The 15,441-nt window shown below is 57.6% G+C and overlaps 1 protein-coding gene across 22 annotated transcripts in view; it reads right to left on the reverse strand.

Annotated features, from left to right (window-relative positions):
* AFDN (afadin, adherens junction formation factor) overlaps positions 1-15,441 on the reverse strand; it is a 106,960-nt gene that overhangs the window by 61,872 nt on the left and 29,647 nt on the right. For 16 of the 22 annotated variants that reach the window (XR_013960365.1, XM_080663974.1, XM_080663981.1 and 13 more), the window contains exons 2-7: positions 9,743-9,938; positions 6,265-6,380; positions 4,551-4,714; positions 3,302-3,462; positions 1,574-1,731; positions 1,056-1,167 (exon numbers count right to left, since the gene is read on the reverse strand). Coding sequence is in view for 21 of the 22 variants with exons in the window: in XM_080663974.1 (XP_080520100.1) it covers positions 1,056-1,167; positions 1,574-1,731; positions 3,302-3,462; positions 4,551-4,714; positions 6,265-6,380; positions 9,743-9,938 (907 nt within the window). In the remaining variant the exon portion in view is untranslated. The remainder of the gene's footprint in view (positions 1-1,055; positions 1,168-1,573; positions 1,732-3,301; positions 3,463-4,550; positions 4,715-6,264; positions 6,381-9,742; positions 9,939-15,441) is intronic. The other 6 variants (XM_080663982.1, XM_080663989.1, XM_080663979.1 and 3 more) reach the window with 3 other exon arrangements.

The raw sequence follows: 15,441 nt of genomic DNA on the forward strand, positions 1-15,441 counted from the left end.
GCACACTGCATCCTTGAGAAACAACCCGTCAGTTGAAGAATGAACGAATGTTTGTTTTGGTAAGCAACCCTACAGGCAATACATTCACACACACATCACACATGCACACACAAACATACACACAAACATCTGTTTAGTTGATCTGATTTTTATTTCATTCAACCGACTTAACTCAGAATTCAAAGAAATTTAACCTTTATGCTGTCTAGAAAAAGTATTAAGCAAGTGTACTTTTAAAACTACCAACATTCAAGCATTGTCAGGGTTGACTGGCAATGAATCTTTATGTATTTATTAATGCAAAGACTATCTACACAGCAGTTAGCGTGTAATGTGAACTGAGAGCAAGAAAACTTGTTCCATCCAAACACAGGGAACTGCCCTAGCCATTTTGGCTCAGTGGATAGAGCGTCGGCCTGCGGACTGGGGGGGTCCCAGGTTCGATTCCGGCCAAGGGCACATGCCCGGGTTGTGGGCTCGATCCCCAATAGGGGGTGTGCAGGAGGCAGCCAAATGATTCTCTCTCATCATTGATGTTTCTATCTCTATCCCTCTCCCTTCCTCTCTGAAATCAATAAAGAAATATATTTAAAAAAAACACAAAAAACAAAAAGCACAGGGAACTCCTTCGCTGCTCTGGGATAATCAGAGCAAACGGCCCGCAGAGCGAAAAGCCCGGGCTCACTTTTAAATAACTGATCGCTGGACAACCTGTAGGGTGGCAGGCCGCTTCCCCTATTAGCACACATCTGCCAATCCGCCCGGGCCTCTGGTCAGCACCGCGGGACCCCACTGCGGACGGGACCACGGCCTTCCACGCGAGGCAGTGCGGGGCCCAGCTTCTTTAAGACACAACACGCCGACTGGAGGGGGGCCGTCTGCTCCAGGTCTGCAGACGAGCCGCTGGGCGTGGCCTCAAACAAGGGGACCAGGGAGGACAGAAAACCACCCCACAAATAGCCCTCGGGGAGCCCTGCCAGACCCCCTACAGCCAGGCTCCCCCACAGCCAGAGACTGAGCCAGCGGCTCGGCGGGGGCACGCCCCCCGCACTCACCACGGTCGCTGGGCCACTCCCGGAAGATCTGCAAGGGGCACTCGTCATCGTCAAGGACCACCTCCTTAGCGCCCTTCTCGTCAGAGTGCTGGGCTCCAGGGGGGAGCATGACCTGAAACAAAGCCGTCCACTGAGACTGTCCCTCAAAGGTAAGCCAGCAGGCATTTAGAGGTCACTGTCTGGGGGCAAACAGAGGCCCTGTGAAAGCGAACTGGTCAAACACTGTACCTGTGCAGGCACAAGAACAATCGGAAGGACACAGAGCCAAACGTTAAGGGCTGCTGCCCACCGAGAGAACTAGGGGCGGCCCTGTTTCCAATCTGCCTCCTTGTACTTCCCTCACTTCACACGGGAGCACGGGTTACTTGTGTCACGGGCGAGAGAACGTTCTCCTACGGCTTTAACACGTGGTTTTTCCGGTTCTGAATCACACAGTGGGAAGGACTCAGCGCGGGGCAAGTTCACCGAAAGCCACGTTCTCCCGGCACCTCTGGGCGGCGCTGCCGGCAGCCACTCACCCGGGCAATGCAGTAGTCCTTCGGGTTTTCCTTCTCCAGGCCATACTTCTCCAAAGCTTCGGCCACCGCGAAGCCTGCAGGGTCCGTGGTGGACAGCAGGATCGTCTTGTAGGGGATGTTCGGCCGTAAACTATCCGCATAAATCCTCAGCGTTCCACCTGGAGAACAGCAGACGTCTCTGAGCACAACCGCACTCCAGTACAGGCAGAGGGCGCTGGCGATCGCGTAAGAAAGGGGCGCCCAAGTTCTCGCTGCACGGGGTGCAGGGACGGGAGGGACGCAATTCCACCTTCATCCCCTACTGGAGGGCACACACTAGGATCTAGCGGCTGCCTCGGCGAGCGTCCTGGGGGACGGAGCCCTCCCGCCTCGCCTCCGGCCAGTGGGTTCACGTCAGTGAACGCAGTCCTGCGAGGGTAAGGGGCGGAGCAAGGAGGACGCGCGTCCACAGTCCTGTTCCCTCAAGGGCTGTCCCAGGGCCTCGCCTTCCCGCTGTCACCGTCCATCCCCCACTGTCTCTATCGTCTCACCATCAACCCGAGACAAACAAAGAGCCCGGATGAAGTTAACGTGAACCCGCTGAACACACCATTTTCAGACGGAGCAGACGCCAGGAGACGTCGGTGTTTCAGAAGGGACCTGGCCCGAAGCACGGGCCCGGCGTGTACTCCCGGGACTCACACCAGGCATTCTGTCCAGCCGTGAACTAACTTGGGAGGGAAACCAGCGAGGGCAGAGCAACGTGACCCCCTGAGGTTTTCGTGCTGTTTGTGTGTTTTTAATGGAATTCTACAGAGATCTACTTCTACTTATGATCAAACTGCCACGTGACAAGGTGACTCACAGTAAAAACACTAGGTCTTTACAGAAACCGCACTGTCCTGGACCACAGGCCTGCTGGCTGAGGATACACACGTGTGGCCATGCACACCCACGCAGACCCCGGGCCCCACTGCCCCAAGGCTGCGACCACGGCGAGCAACAGGTGAGTGTGCTTGCCTCGCATTCCAGTTGTGAGGAGGTGCGGGGGAGGGTGACCAACACGAAAACAACAGATAATTTGAGACAGTGGTGCATGCCGTGAACAGCACAGGCATGCGGCGAGGGGGAGCGACTGCAGCCGTCCAAGCTCCGGGACTGGTAAAGGCCCCTCTGCAGAGTGCACGCTGGTCAGGAGCCCAGGGACCAGGCCTCCGAGCGGCCGCCGCCACGGGGTGTGCCGACAAGTCCTCGCTCCACCCTGTGTCCACACCAGCTGCTCTAGATTTGACGCTTAAGCGACATTGAAAGCTTCCTGAATCCCCAGTTACCCTCTTCAGCAGCTCATCCTCACATCCTGTGACAGAGTCCCTTTCGGTCTGGAACGTGGTTAGCACACGGCGATGTTCATGAGCGTTCCTCCTGCCCTTTTAAAAACTTTTTACCCCCTCCCTTCTCCTTTTTTGTTAATCCTCACCTGAGGAGATTTCTCCATTATTTTTAGAGAGAGTGGGAGAGTGGCAGGGAGGGAGGGAGAGGGAAGGAGGGAGGGAGAGACCCGTGGATTGGTTGGCCCTGCAGGGAACAGCGCTCTGTGAACAGAGCTCTTACGCGGGAGCCCACTCGGAGTCTGGGCCAGACACGACACGCACCGTGAACAGGCCACGTCCCCGTTAGCCCAGCGTCCCAGGCCTCATCTAGATGGCGCAGTCACTGACTCGGGTTACAACGAGCGCCGGGAAGCCTGACCTGAGTCCGGCCGCCCGTCCGAGCTGCGGAACTCCTGCATCCTCTTCTCCAGCTTCTGCTGCCGCCGCCGCTTCATGACCACCTCGGGGTTGGAGATGGTGCGGGTGAAGCTGGTTTCGGGCATGTCTTTGTACACCTCGGCAGCCAGGCGGGAATTCTCGCTGTAAGGGAAAAGGACACCGACACCATTTAAACACTTCCGTGTCAGAAACTGCTACACTGTGGCCACGCAACACCTGGAATGGCAGCTGTGTGCCGGCTGCCCGGCGCTGCCCACCACAAGCCGCAGCTGATGTGGACAGAGCGCACTTCCTCAGCACCAGCTAACAGACCCAGCTAAGCGGGAGCTTACAGTCCAGATCCGACACTGAGTTTATACCAGGGGTGGGCAAACTTTTTGACTCGAGGGCCACCATGGGTTCTTAAACTGGACCGGAGGGCCGGAACAAAAGCATGGATGGAGTGTTTGTGTGAACTAATATAAATTCAAAGTAAAGGAGCGGAGGGGAGAGCAAGAGAACCCTCCGCTCTTTCGGCTCCGCGGGCCGGATAGAACAGCCGAACGGGCCGGATCCGGCCCGCGGGCCGTAGTTTGCCCACGGCTGGTTTATACCGTTTAATAATTGTGTATTAACAAAGCTCAAAGGAAAATGTATAAATCACACATCTCAGCAATTTTCATCCGTGTTACCCTAAAACAGACCGAATGAGTGACACAACATCCCAACCCCAAGAAATAAGACGGACTATGCATTTCTAACAACTAAAAGGTTCACCAATGTTCACTTTCCTGAAGCTACACTGAGTGGCCAGATTATTACGACCTCTGAACGCATAATAATCTGGCCACTCAGAGTGTGAGTGTGTGTGTGTGGGGGGGGGGGGGGTCAGTGCACGTGGCCCTTAAAGGGACCGGGGCTGCTCTCGCTGCTCGTGACAACTCGGAGCGGGGTAAGCGTCTCGGAGGTACGTAAGAAACCGCTGTTGCCTAAAGGACCCCACAGGCAGAAACGAAAGGAAGGCCGGGAGAAGGCGAAGGCTAGACCATGGACAGCCATGGCCCATCAGGAAACACAGCAGTGAGCGGCCGGCTTGCCCTGAGCACTCAGTGAGCGACAGGCGTCGTCCGCAAAAAGCTCAATGCAGAGGAGCCACCGCGCGCCCACAGTGACCTCTGACCTGACAGCCGCTGAATTCAGACACCGGGCTTAGAGCACGAAGCAGCACGAGTGCGGCCCACGTAACTCACACGTCATCCCCTCGGCAAGGTCCGTCCTCTCTGTCGGGTGCCTGTCTCAGAGCCTCTTTCTCTCGCTTCTTTTTCTCCTTCTTTTCTTTCTTCGAGAGAGTGCGCTTGAAGTTCTGGATGACGCCTTCTTTTTCCTGCTTTTCAGGTCCGTTGCTCTGAGCCTTCTGACAGAAGGGACATGATCACTACGCCGGCTACGACAGAACCACGTCAAGCTCACCTGGGGCTGAACCCGGCCCATCCACGCGCCGCGGCACAGCCACCGGCCAGGGCGTGTTCCCAGTTCCACCGGGCTGACCGCTCGTGAGGGCAGGCGTCAACTCTTAATGAATTACACGCTCACTGTCTGTGCCTTTCACTGTGTGTAAACTTTACCACAACTCAAAACTGCTATGCAAACAGGCAGATCCAGTAGGAAAACTGGGGTGAGAATCATGAAATATGATTTTCAATAAATAAAAATCCAAATAATTTATTTATTTATTTATTTTTTTAATATATTTTATTGATTTTTTACAGAGAGGAAGGGAGAGGGATAGAGAGCTAGAAACATCGATGAGAGAGAAACATCGATCAGCTGCCTCCTGCACACCTCCCACTGGAGATGTGCCCGCAACCAAGGTACATGCCCTTGACCGGAATCGAACCCGGGACCCTTCAGTCCGCAGGCCGACGCTCTATCCGTTGAGCCAAACCGGTTTCGGCCAAATAATTTACATAGAGTAATTTGAATAAAAGAAACCTAATAAAAATACAGAAATAACTAAGCATTTAAGTCATTATCTACTTTATAGTGTTTCTAACTTCAAAAGAAGTAAAGCAGCTGTAATAAGTCAGCTTTTAGTAAAGCAAAGTTGTAAGGATAGTTTGAGCAAAAACTTCCCATTTCTTTTCTAGATCTTGTTAATGTGCTTGTGCATTCTTACTTTCTGGCCTGGCCTGCCAGCGGGGCGGTGACCGTGTGTATATAACGTCACAGGGTGACAGCGGGGCGGTGACCGTGTTCACATAACATCACAGGGTGACAGCGGGGCGGTGACCGTGTTCACATAACATCACAGGGTGACAGCGGGGCGGTGACCGTGTGTATATAACGTCACAGGGTGACAGCGGGGAGGTGACCGTGTTCACATAACGTCACAGGGTGACAGCGGGGCGGTGACCGTGTGTATATAACGTCACAGGGTGACAGCGGGCAGTGACCGTGTGTACATAACGTCACAGGGTGACAGCGGGGCGGTGACCGTGTTCACATAACGTCACAGGGTGACAGCGGGGCGGTGACCGTGTGTACATAACGTCACAGGGTGCCAGCGGGGCGGTGACCGTGTTCACATAACGTCACAGGGTGACAGCGGGGCGGTGACCGTGTTCACATAACGTCACAGGGTGCCAGCGAGGCGGTGACCGTGTGTACATAACGTCACAGGGTGACAGCGGGGCGGTGACCGTGTTCACATAACGTCACAGGGTGCCAGCGGGGCGGTGACCGTGTGTACATAACGTCACAGGGTGCCAGCGGGGCGGTGACCGTGTGTACATAACGTCACAGGGTGACAGCGGGGCGGTGACCGTGTGTACATAACGTCACAGGGTGACAGCGGGGCGGTGACCGTGTGTACATAACGTCACAGGGTGCCAGCGGTCACCGAGGAAAGAGCGCGGGATGGCGCCGTGCGGGGAGCAGCCGCCTGCCCGGGGAGCCGGGCCCTACCTTGGGAGGAGCGGCGTCGTTCTCGTTCTTCAGGACGAATCTGCCCTCGCGGTCATCTTTATTCCAATTCAACTGCACCACCAGGGGCTTCTCGTCCACATCCAATCTTCTTTCTTCTTCAAAACATGAAATGAGGAAAAGGGACGCCATGGTTACCGATGGCTGTGGCTACCCCGACCTCCGGCTATGCATTTAATTTTATAGACGTCAAGCATCCCTCGAGGCCTCGCGGACACACTGGAATGCAGCCAAATGCTCAGTGAGTTTTACTGCCTGACCCGGTACCTGCGCCCGTCTGCACCCACCGTGCACCCAGTGCACACCTGGCCGGAGACAGCTTCCTCGCAACATGCAGACGGAACTGGGAAAGCGAGACACACACGAACCAGGCAGGGAACACACCGTTTCTAGAGCCTTGCTAGACAAGCCTGTTTCTGGAAAGGGAAGTACCCATGGCAACAGGAAGGAAGTGCTCACACAGCACCCAAGTCCCGCTGATTCCCGAGGCTCTTCCTCGCGCATTCACGCTGTGCTTCAGGAAATGGCACGGCCCACGTGGCACCTTCAGGCGTGGAAGTGGTCGCTCTTCTTCCTCGCTCTGTGCCTCTGACCCTCGTCTCCAAACCTCACCCTCCTCACCCCTCAGATCTGCTTCCGCCACAAGCCACCACCTCCTTCTCTTTGTCGGGGTAAAGTGCTCAGTTCGGTGCCGTCTTCCTCCCCCTGAGGAACCTAGCAAGCATCGGGCTCACCGAGCAGGGAGAAGGCGGCCACCGAGGCCTCTGAGAGCCACCAGCCAGCCTGCCACACAGCAGGAGCCTCCCGGTGGCTCAGGCCAAAGGCCGCTGAGAGCCACCAGCCAGCCTGCCACACAGCAGGAGGCTCCCGGAGGCTCAGGCCAAAGGCCGCTGAGAGCCACCAGCCAGCCTGCCACACAGCAGGAGCCTCCCGGTGGCTCAGGCCAAAGGCCGCTGAGAGCCACCAGCCAGCCTGCCACGCAGCAGGAGGCTCCCGGAGGCTCAGGCCAAAGGCCGCTGAGCCCAGGGGTGCTCCAACGAGGGCCGCAAAGCGGGAGGCGGACCTGCTGTGGTCAAGGCAGCGGGGGCCGCTCACACGTGAAACATACGCAGACCCACAGCGGCACTCCGGGCCGCTCACACGTGAAACATACGCAGACCCACAGCGGCACTCCGTGGACAGGATGCGCACACAGCAGTGTAGCACAGCTAATCCCAAGTTACCGTTTTATCAACCGAAAACACGAGAAATAAAAACCAGTGAGAGAGCAGTAGCTGGGTGAAGAAGTCTGAAACTCCTGCCTCCAACTGAAGTTTCCCTGATGTTGCTGCGAAGTTTGCACTGGAGAAAAACCCTTCACACTGCATGTGAGAGACTACCGTTAAGGACAATCACGTCTAAGCCGTAAAAGCAAACGGAACGCAGGCTGAGGTGCCCCCGCGCACACGTGCCCTGCCGCCCACGAGGGCACATGTCCTCACGGTCCGGCAGCTCCTGCCTTCGCGGTGTTCACGCTCCTTAAAAACTGCAGGATCCTTTTCCTTTCTCCAGAGGACAGTAACTGGCTAAGAATGCGATGAGTTTAGTTTTTCCTTCCGTTCATGCATATTACTTCTTCCAACAGCCACAAAGTTGTTAGAGCATAAACACCTAGTAATTTGTCCGAATCCAGCTGCTCGATAAAACAGGGTGTTAGGCATTACCTTGGCCCCGTGGTCGGCAAACGCATTAGTCCACAGAGCCAAATATCAACAGCACAACGATGGAAATTTCTTTTGAGCCGAATTTTTTAAACTTAAACTACATAGGTAGGTACATTGTTATTAACTTAATTAGGGTACTCCTGAGCTGGCCTTTGCTAAAAACTCAAGGGGCCAAAGAGCCGCATGTGGCTCACGAGCTGCCGTTTGCCGACCACTGCCTTAGGCCAAGGGGTGCCATTAAAAACTGCCCGACCCCCCGAGGCTCCGTGACCTGGGGAGACTGAGGTCTGCCCAGAGGCTCCCTCCGCCTGAGGCCCAGGTGGGGCCCCAGCTCTGAGCACCCAGGGGCGGGAGGACAGGGCCGGCTGTCCTGGCTGCTCACTCGCCTAAGGGCTGGGGAGAGACCACTTCCTTTCCTTTTTACACCTCTATGGTTTCCACCTCCTTACAAGTAATACATTTTACTTTTTTATTAAAAGCAAATCTAAAAGTCTAAAGGAAAACGGTTCTTTTAAAAAAATCAAATTTAAAGAAATTCTGCTTTTAGATCTCAGATTCCCATCGTGCATTCTATGATCGCCGAGACTCCACTTGGCGCTTCCATGACCCACCAGGGCCGGCAGACACGGTGAGGTAGAGAGGCCGTCTTCCCCTCCGCTCCCAAGGTCGTGGCAAAGGAACACGGCCCCTCGGGCACCCAGCCACCCGCGGCTGTCCTACTCAGACTCAGGGCTGGCGTTACTCCCGTAGGCGAGACCCTCGTAACCTTAAAGAAGGAATGAACAGCCGGCTGGTGTAGCTCAGGGAGTGTCGACCTCTGAACCAGGAGGTCAGGGTTTGGTTTTGTCAGGGCCAGGGCCCAGGCTGCGGGCTCCATCCCCAGTGTGGGGTGTGCTAGAGGCAGCCGAGCCATGGTTCTCTCCCATCACTGATGTTTCTATCTCTCCCTCTCCCTTCCTCTCTGAAATCAATAAAAATATATTTTTTAAAAAAGTAATAAACAACAATGGCCTACATTACATACCACTGGGGGGGAAATGTTTGGCCATACTTGAATTCCACACATTACAAAAAATTTTGCCTAATTTCAAATTTACAAAGAAAGCTGTATTTTTTGAAGTAAAAACAAACAAAAAAATTAAAAAGGATTTGTGGATAGAACTTAACAAGTATTCAAATTAGGTTTGTGTTATATGCAATCCTTTATTTGCTGCATTAATTACATTTTTTACAGATGACTGAACATTTCTAAAACATTCAAATTTGTGAAATTCCACACTTCTAATCAGTCCAATTTAAACTGTTACTTGATATAGATATATGGAATGTTTTCAGATTTTTCAAATATTAAAACAAGGAGAAATTACTAGAGCTTCCTCAAGTTGCCCTGACTTCCCCAAACGGTGATGAAAATGTGCTGCTCACATCACCAGCCCTAAGCCTACAGGAAGACTGAGGGCCCATCTCACACCCTTAGCTGGGTTACCGTTAGCTGTGCTGTTCCAGTCCACGCATTCGAGTTACACGAACGCCTTCTCCAGGAGCAAGCAGCACACCGACATCGCTGTCTGTGACCCCAGATTCATTCCAACTTCCAACAAACGCGTGCTGGGGACGCACAGACCCTTTCCCCAACACACAGAAGCTCTGCCGCCGCCCACTGCTCCCTGGGCCCCTCGGGGGGAAGCAAGAGGACCTGGGGGTGGGGGAGTGGGCAGCGCTGGGGCCGCATGCCTGGCAGGGACGGGGCCACTGACCTCCGCTGACGTGCACTTCGTAGAGCGAGTACTTGGGGGAGGACAGCATGCGCATGTCGGGCCGGAACTTCTCGGCCAGCGTCTCGATGACATCCTGTGTGGTGGCCGTGCTGGAGACCCGGATACATTTGGTTGCGAAGTTCCCAGCAGCTTTATCTTGAAAATAGAACCTCATCACTCCATGGAACTCCAAATCCTAAAGGAAAACACATCACACGTTGGTTGACAAACAGCATTCTGAAAAGACCCACTTTCTATAACACTGATACACGAAAAAGGCAGTTCACCACTTTTTTCCAATCCTCACCAGAAAAGGTGTTTTCACTGATTTTAGGGAGAGAGGAAGGGAGGGGGGGCAGGGGGAGGGGGGAGGAGGGAGGACATGATTGCCTCCCATGCACGCCCGACTGGGGATCAAACCGGCAACCTAGCCATGTGCCCGGGCCAGGAATCGAACCCCAACCTTTGGTGTCTGGGATGAACCTCCAACCAGCCGAGCCACCAGCCGGAGCAGCTCACCACTCTTTAAAACGTTTCCTCGCCCTAAACATCCGAGGCAGACAGTGCGAGACGGACCTGTCTTCAGAGGTAATTGGTGACGTGGGACGAGCTGTGTACGACTGCTCTTTGCCTCACGCGTCTCGTGGGGAAGATGATGGCTGCAGCGTCGCTGCTCTTAGTAACAGCCAACAGTTACTGATTCTTCGGCAAGGGCCAGGCCCACTGGGCGTGCTCTGTTCTGGTACGTCCTCACAACAACCCAGCTCAGCAGGTTCTACCAAACCCTGTTTCCAAGCCTGGCCATTAAACCCACACCGTGTAAGTGTCTTGCTCAAGCATTTATGTGACAAATCCAGCTCTAAGTCCAGACCCACTGAGTGCCAGTCCCTGCCTGTCTGTCCCCGAGTCCGTCCAGCCGAGGTCACAGAGACGACCCCGACAGCACGGGGATGCCAGCCTCTCCTGCCGAGCACGTGAGTGAACGAAACTCCGCAGAACGGAACCGTAACTAATTTCCAATACAAACCACGTGCCCAAAGTCAGCCGTCCAATGTAGGCTGTTCTCAGAACCTTCCTCTAGGGCAGTGGTCGGCAAACCGCGGCTCGCGAGCCGGTTTGCCGCTCTCTTGACTCATGAGTTTGCCGACCACTGCTCTAGAGACAACGACACTGCAGCCCCGGCCAGCAGGGGGCGCTGTGGGATGCTCTTCCTTTTTAATCACTGGACGAGTTCCGTGGGGGAACTCACATGCGTCACAGGCCCTCGCTGTAGGACCCAGGACTCAGGGAGGATCGCACCACAGGCCTCAGTCTGCTGGCCACACATCATCTGGATGCGGCAGGGCCGGGCCCTACTGGGGTCAGACTCGGCTCCAGCACTAATGCGGATCCCGCTGCTCGGCAGGAGTCCTCCCCGCCTTCCCCCTTCCACTCCCAAGACCCAGTCACTCCATCTCCACACGCACCCAGACCCGCCCGAGCCTCGTCACGGCCGCGGCAGTGTCGTTCCTCGGCGCTGCTCGGTGGCCTCCTAGCTCTCAGGTGCCACGCCTTCGCCACGGCAGAGGCTCGAAGCCGCCCGTTAGCGTCCCTCTACCTCCCCATCCACCAACTGCTCTTCACTGATAACTAAGACGTGACAAGTACTGACTGGAAGAGAAGCGTGGGAAGTGGGCTATTAGAACGGGGTTCACTGTATAAACGACACGAAACCGCACCAGAAAGTAGACAACAGGCACATTCTACCCCCGCTTCGCTCTGTCTGACCACGAGGCAGCAGACCCGCCCGTCCCCACGGGCCAGAAGCCAAAGCTCAGGGCACGCGTGTTGGGAAAAGAGCACTGAGCCACCGATTCTGGGTGAGGGAGGCTGTCACGGGGGAGCAGCCAATGGGAGCGACTTGGCAGGGCCGCTCCGGGCTCCCCGCCTCACACAACCGCCTGTCCAGCCAGCTCTAACGGCCCCTCTCCAGCTCTGCGTCACGCTGGCGACCCTGAGCCTTCACACGTGACAGTGCGCGTGAAAGCGGCTCCTGAACCACGGAACCGTGTGCACGCTCACACTCTCTGCGCCAAGCACTCCCCGCGCCCCGATTCCGGCTCCCGCACCCCATCCTCGCCTGCACGGCCGCGCTCTGAGGTCGGTCCGGTTCTTCATTCCTGCTCCACTCTCCGCCCACGGCCTCTCAGAGGCCCCTGGATACCTCAGGAAACAGTCCTGACGCTTCGTTACACACATCTAAGTTCCCACGATGGGAGTCACAGCTCCAGTCCGGGACCCACCACCACTGCCATCACCGCAGATTTCACGTCACAGTCTCAAGTGTTCATCGCCAGACGGCGCCCGCTCCGGCCAAGGCTCACCCTGACAGAACCCGTCAGACCAGAAGGGCCAGGAACCTCCAGGGGACGCCAGCGTTTTGCTACAAGACCAGTTTTATGTCATTCGTGATGAGAATAAAACAGCTACATGTGTACCTACGGGTCCCCAAAACACGGGATCACCAGTTTCTCTGAGAATCGTCAAAAAACAATTCCAAACCACCAAACAATACAGAAACAGACACAGCCCAGGTCCGGGAGGGATGCCCGCTGAGCAAGATCCCGGGGACTCAGAGGGACCGCAAAGGCGGGGACTCAGAGGGACCGCAAAGGCCACCTGGAAGGCAGAGCCCATGTTCATCCTTCATCCTATGGGGCCCCCAGGCAGGTCACTCCCTCCCCACCCCCCACCCCGGGGCAGGTCACTCCCCCTCCAGGGCAGGTCACTCCCCCCCAGGCAGGTCACTCCCCACCACCCCCAGGCAGGTCACTCCCCCCCCACACCCCCACCCCGGGGCAGGTCACTCCCCCCCACACCCCCCAACCCGGGGCAGGTCACTCCCCCTCCAGGGCAGGTCACTCCACCGCAGGCAGGTCACTCCTCACCCCCAAGGCAGGTCACTCCCCACCCCCAGGCAGGTCACTCCCCCCCACTCCCAGGCAGGTCACTCCCCCCCAGGCAGGTCACTGCCCCCCCCACCCCCAGGCAGGTCACTCCCCTCCCACCCACCCCCACCCCTGGGCAGGTCACTCCCCTCCAGGCAGGTCACTGCCCCCCCCACCCCCAGGCAGGTCACTCCCCTCCCACCCACCCCCACCCCTGGGCAGGTCACTCCCCGCCAGGGAGGTCACTCCCCCCCAGGCATACTCCCGCCCCAGGCAGGTCACGCCCCGCCCCTGGCAGAGGAGACTGCAAACATCCAGTCCCAGCGGGAAGTGCACAGAAGTGGAGATGAATGGAAGGAAGAGGCACCCTGAGGACAGCGAGTGCCAGCAGCAACAGCACTCCTGTCCAGGGAAGGACAGCTCTCCCTGTGCTCTCAGCCCTAATAAAGGGCCATCAAACGGTGATATGGTTCTGCTGGCACTACCTAAGTGTTAATAAATAACAATTCAGTTTGCCTGGTTACCTTAACGTCACACAGAAACAGCTGAGTACAGTTGTTACTAGAATATCCCCTTAAAAAACACTTCAGTATTCTGTTCATTTACTCCGTCGATTGTAAGTTAGGCTGCTGTTATTTTACCAAGTCTGAGAGGGCGGATAAAATCCAGTCCCTGAACCTCCGCACGGGAGCGCAGTAGTAACGATGACTCACGTGCAGGGGCGGCCCGTGCGGGCACACCCGCTGAGTGTGGTGCTGGGGCGGCCCGTGCGGGCACACCCGCTGAGTGTGGTGCTGGGGCGGCCCGTGCGGGCACACCCGCTGAGTGTGGTGCTGGGGCGGCCCGTGCAGGCACACCCGCTGAGTGTGGTGCAGGGGCGGCCCCGTGCGGGCACACCCGCTGAGTGTGGTGCTGGGTCAGCCCCGTGCGGGCACACCCGCTGAGTGTGGTGCTGGGGCGGCCCGTGCGGGCACACCCGCTGAGTGTGGTGCTGGGTCAGCCCCGTGCGGGCACACCCGCTGAGTGTGGTGCAGGGGCGGCCCGTGCGGGCACACCCGCTGAGTGTGGTGCTGGGGCGGCCCCGTGCGGGCACACCCGCTGAGTGTGGTGCTGGGTCAGCCCCGTGCAGGCACACCCGCTGAGTGTGGTGCTGGGTCGGCCCCGTGCGGGCACACCCGCTGAGTGTGGTGCTGGGGCGGCCCCGTGCGGGCACACCCGCTGAGTGTGGTGCTGGGGCGGCCCGTGCAGGCACACCCGCTGAGTGTGGTGCTGGGGCGGCCCCGTGCGGGCACACCCGCTGAGTGTGGTGCTGGGGCGGCCCCGTGCGGGCACACCCGCTGAGTGTGGTGCAGGGGCGGCCCCGTGCGGGCACACCCGCTGAGTGTGGTGCAGGGGCGGCCCGTGCGGGCACACCCGCTGAGTGTGGTGCTGGGGCGGCCCCGTGCGGGCACACCCGCTGAGTGTGGTGCTGGGGCGGCCCGTGCGGGCACACCCGCTGAGTGTGGTGCTGGGGCGGCCCCGTGCGGGCACACCCGCTGAGTGTGGTGCTGGGGCGGCCCCGTGCAGGCACACCCACTGAGTGTGGTGCTGGGGCGGCCCTGCCCGCCGGGAAGGAACAGGTCCTCCATCACAGCTGGCCACGCAGCAGGGCCCGCAGGCCGCCAGCATTCCCGGCGCCACAACCTGGGCTCTGGCCTGCATGCTGGTGTCCCTTCAGCAGGCTCCCGTCCCCTGAAGGGAGGTGGATATGATACGACCTTTCCTCTTCTTCTGACTAGGTCCGGGCCCTCCAGAAGTGGGCGGGTGGATGAGTAAGGCGTCTGGAGCTGAGAGAGGTCATGGCTGCCCTGGCCGCCTGCCTGTCCCCCAGCCGGTCCCCCACGCACAGGGGTAGCCTGGCGGCCGTAGCAGGACAGCAGCCGGCCTTCCACTTCACACCTCTGAGGGAGTTTGAGTACGTGAGGGACATTTCCTCAAACAAGCCCGTCTGGAAGAGCGAACCACCCGCATCCCGCCTCAGCCATCACACCCGGCCCTCAGTGCCGTCCCCGCCCGCCCCTCCCACTGCTGCGGGCGCGCCTCCGCCAGCTGGAACACGGGGCTGCACACACAAACAGAAAAGCATTCCAGGAACAACATCCGACTCCCCCATGGCTGTTTCCAACTGATGAGCCCTCTTGAAAACAAACCTTTACATCCCCAAGAAACAGCCATGAAGTCTCGATGACAGGGCTAACCTATATATACAAAAGGCTAACATGCTAAGTGTCTGACCGTCCGACTGGTCGCTATGACGTGCACTGACCACCAGGGGGCAGACGCTCAACACAGGAGCTGCCGAGCTGCAGTGACGTGGCAGCGGTGGTTCTCGGGTGACGCACCCCGAAACCAGAGAGGAGGGAGCCCGATTCCTCGCGGGGCCGCGCGCTTCCACCTTCGGCCGTGGGTTACGCTGTTGCTGGGGCACCGTCGGCTCCGAGTCTGGTTTACTGCACACGTGCGTTTGCGTTCCACACCCTGTACGACAGCAACTTTGCAGAGTGCCCTCTCACACTCCGGGACCCCTTGGGGGATGTCGGAGAGCCAGTTTTGGCCTGATCCCTGCAGGCCAGGCTGAGGAACCCCACCGGTGGGAGGGACCCCGCTTACTCCGCAGACGCCAGAAAGGGACCACAGGAGGTTGGCTCCGGGGCGTGTCTGGCCCATCTCGCCCAGTCCTGCCCCGCTGGCCACCTTCTAATTCATTTCCTTTCAATGTGCACGAATCCATGC

Source organism: Plecotus auritus (genome assembly GCF_963455305.1).
Source record: "Plecotus auritus genome assembly, chromosome: 4".
In the NCBI taxonomy this organism is placed as follows: Eukaryota; Metazoa; Chordata; class Mammalia; order Chiroptera; family Vespertilionidae; genus Plecotus; species Plecotus auritus.